The 3,391-nt window shown below is 40.1% G+C and overlaps 1 protein-coding gene across 1 annotated transcript; it reads left to right on the top strand.

Moving 5' to 3' along the window:
• The first annotated feature begins 438 nt into the window (after positions 1–438).
• Positions 439–2,024, top strand: LOC124101478 (ribonucleoside-diphosphate reductase subunit M2-like). The gene has a single exon (XM_046457495.2). The coding sequence runs from the start codon at positions 491–493 to the stop codon at positions 1,658–1,660; it is 1,170 nt and encodes a 389-aa protein (XP_046313451.1). The 5' UTR covers positions 439–490; the 3' UTR covers positions 1,661–2,024.
• The last annotated feature ends 1,367 nt before the right edge of the window (positions 2,025–3,391 follow it).

Below are 3,391 nucleotides of genomic sequence, written 5' to 3'. Positions count from 1 at the left end.
ATAAATAAATAAATTTTTTAAAGGTTCAGGGATGTGAGGAATAGAAGTTCAGAGGATTAAACGAAGCAGAATGAAGGTAAGGGAGGGGGAATAGGAATAGAAAAGACAATGAAAATAATCTGACATACTGTCCTAAGTACATGTATGAATACACCACAGTGATACCCACCATTGCATACATATGCAAGACTGGGGCCCTAATTAGAATAAAATATATTGCACACATGTATAATTTTATCCAAATGGATTATATTGTCATGTATAACTAAAAAGAAATAATAACAAACAAAAAAGGTCCAGTGGTTAGAGGACCCAGGTTCAATTCCCAGTAACACACACACACACACACACACACACACACACGCACTGCATAAGTGTGACTCTCCAATTAAAAAAAAAAAACACTGACTTAAAATATACTATATTTCGTTCGGGGTCCTGCTTAGCCACTTCGGTCACTACCGTCTCCACGTCTGCCACCGCCACCACCATGCTCTCAGTCCGCACCCCACTCGCCACCATCGCAGACCAGCAGCAGCTGCAGCTCTCGCCGCTGAAGAGGCTCAGCCTGGCCGACAAGGAGAACACGCCCCCGGCCCTCAACGCGACCCGCGTCCTGGCCAGCAACACCGCGAGGAGGATCTTCCAGGATCCCGAGGAGCCGAAAACTAAAGTACCTGCCCCCAGCGTAGAGGATGAACCACTACTGAGAGAGAACCCCCGCCGCTTTGTCATCTTTCCTATGGAATACCATGATATCTGGCAGATGTATAAGAAAGCTGAGGCTTCCTTTTGGACAGCAGAGGAGGTGGATCTTTCCAAGGACATTCAGCACTGGGAATCCCTGAAGCCTGAGGAACGATATTTTATATCCCACGTTCTGGCTTTCTTTGCAGCAAGTGATGGCATAGTAAATGAGAATTTGGTGGAGCGATTTAGCCAAGAAGTTCAAATTACAGAAGCACGCTGTTTCTATGGCTTCCAAATTGCCATGGAAAACATACATTCTGAAATGTATAGTCTCCTTATTGACACTTACATTAAAGACCCCAAAGAAAGGGAATTTCTCTTCAATGCCATTGAAACAATGCCTTGTGTGAAGAAGAAAGCCGATTGGGCTTTGCGTTGGATTGGGGACAAAGAGGCTACCTATGGAGAACGTGTTGTAGCCTTTGCTGCTGTGGAGGGAATCTTCTTTTCTGGTTCTTTTGCATCAATATTCTGGCTCAAGAAACGAGGACTGATGCCTGGCCTCACATTTTCCAATGAACTTATTAGCAGAGATGAGGGTTTACACTGTGACTTTGCCTGCCTGATGTTCAAACACCTGCTGCACAAACCATCAGAGCAGAGAGTAAAAGAAATAATCATCAATGCTGTCAGGATAGAACAGGAGTTCCTCACAGAAGCCTTGCCTGTGAAGCTAATTGGGATGAATTGCACTTTGATGAAGCAGTACATTGAATTTGTGGCAGATAGGCTTATGCTGGAGCTGGGCTTTAACAAGGTTTTCAAAGTAGAAAATCCATTTGACTTTATGGAGAATATTTCACTAGAAGGGAAGACTAACTTCTTTGAGAAGAGAGTAGGCGAGTATCAGAGGATGGGAGTGATGTCGAATCCAACAGATAATTCTTTTACCTTGGATGCTGACTTTTAAATGAACAGAAGATATGCTTTTATTTGGCTGATTCCCCCCCCTCCCTTACCTGCCATCCCCCCAAATCAGCTAAAATGAATCCACCAGCTACACCATTGTCCATATGTTCATTAATGGCATCTAAAAAACCGTGTAGCTACCTCAGAATCCTTGTTGGCTTTGGCAAGCAGGCTGTCCAGCTTCACAGCACTAATGATGACGATCCGGCTTCAAAGTGAGGAACCCTCAAGCAAGCCTGCCCCAGCAGGATTGAACATTTACCAACCACCAGACAGTTCAGATGTCTGTCTCACTGCTACAAAGAAAACTTTAAAGTTTACTTAACTAGTTTGTAAATAAAACTGGCACTTTACACACAAATGAACATTGTATTGTCAAGGGGAAAGCCTGATTTGTTTGGTTTCTACAACAAATGCAAAGTGTTGTACTTACCACTAATGGCCAATTCAAAATTCACTGAGCTAAAGTTAAACTTCTGTTGACTAAGCATGTAATTTAGATTTTGTTTTCTTTAATGAACTGAAGAATTCAATAGATTTTTAAGTCAGTCCTGTGTGTATGTAGATAGTCAGCTGGTGCCAGTAGAAGATGATTTGTGTATTTTACTCTGGACCCCAGGTAGGGTGTCAGCATGTCTTGCTCAACTGAAGAATGATGTGTTTCAGGGCAAGCAGCTTCTAACTTAAGTCACTGGGAATTGAGGTGTGATTTGGGTGACTGCTAGTGACCCAGTGACATGTGAGGAACAGTATCATTGTTTCTCAGATTGTACTTTCCTCAATTTCTACTTGGTGTGAAAAGACTTAAAGGTCTTTGGATTTAAAATGCTATTATGACTTTTCAGATCATCCTTAGGCAAAGTGACCTGTCTCAGCTTTCCTATTAATAGTGGTGAAACCAGAACTGAAATTGGCTCTGCTAGATGTTGTGTTTATTTCTAACTTTGTAAGTAGGTACTGTTGAGACTTGATCATTTTTACTTGTCTCTGTAATTAGAAAATATGTTTTACTCTATGTCTATTTAGGTTTTATTTGTTTTGGGGGGAAAAAAATCACCCAGTATTATCTTAAAGACATTGTTCTAACTATTCTAACGTATGCCTAAATATAAGCATCACCTGGTGAATTCTTTAACAGGTAATTTCAGGTAGAGGTATAGTTAACAGCCAGTTTAGATCAATCTACCTTTGGAATAAAAAAACCCAAGGTGTTACACAGAAGATGGTGCATGACTTGTATTGATCTTTGGCTCTGTTTGTTAACTGATTGGGTTGTGTATTAGCTGACCATTTGTCAGTTTCCTTTTATTGTATAGTCTTTGAATTCCTATAATATGGGACTCTTGTATCTTAAATTATTGTTGCTTAAAGTTAATAAATTCGGGTTATATTGTCCTTACCTTTGTGTGACACTAAAATGAACCCTTTGCCTTGCATTGCCAGATGTAAGTTGGGAAGTGATTTTAGGATTCTACCTCCCATCAGCTCAGTAATGTGGGAATTCATTTCTCTCAACTCAGATTGTTTCCTAATCTGTTTAAAGGGAAACTCTCAGCATGAAGCATTTCATTGTTGACTAACGCTGAATACTGCACCAAGTGTTAAATGATTGAAATGAAACTGTTCTTATGTCAGTTCCTTGATTGGCAAAATTTACATTTTAGTTGAGGAAGAAAAAGCATTTTTCATAAAGGCTTGCAAAAAATAAAAAATAAAAAAAAATATACTATAT

This window comes from Marmota monax, unplaced genomic scaffold (assembly GCF_021218885.2).
Source record: "Marmota monax isolate L192 unplaced genomic scaffold, Marmota_monax_Labrador192_F-V1.1 WCK01_AAM20220418_F8-fsc03246, whole genome shotgun sequence".
In the NCBI taxonomy this organism is placed as follows: domain Eukaryota; kingdom Metazoa; phylum Chordata; class Mammalia; order Rodentia; family Sciuridae; genus Marmota; species Marmota monax.
The sequence above is the reverse complement of the archived record's forward strand: the minus strand, read 5'-3'. Positions and strand labels throughout refer to the sequence as shown.

Excerpts from the sequence above, each read along its gene's own strand:
- LOC124101478 (XM_046457495.2), top strand. The coding sequence starts at position 491 with ATGCTCTCAGTCCGCACCCCACTCGCCACCATCGCAGACCAGCAGCAG.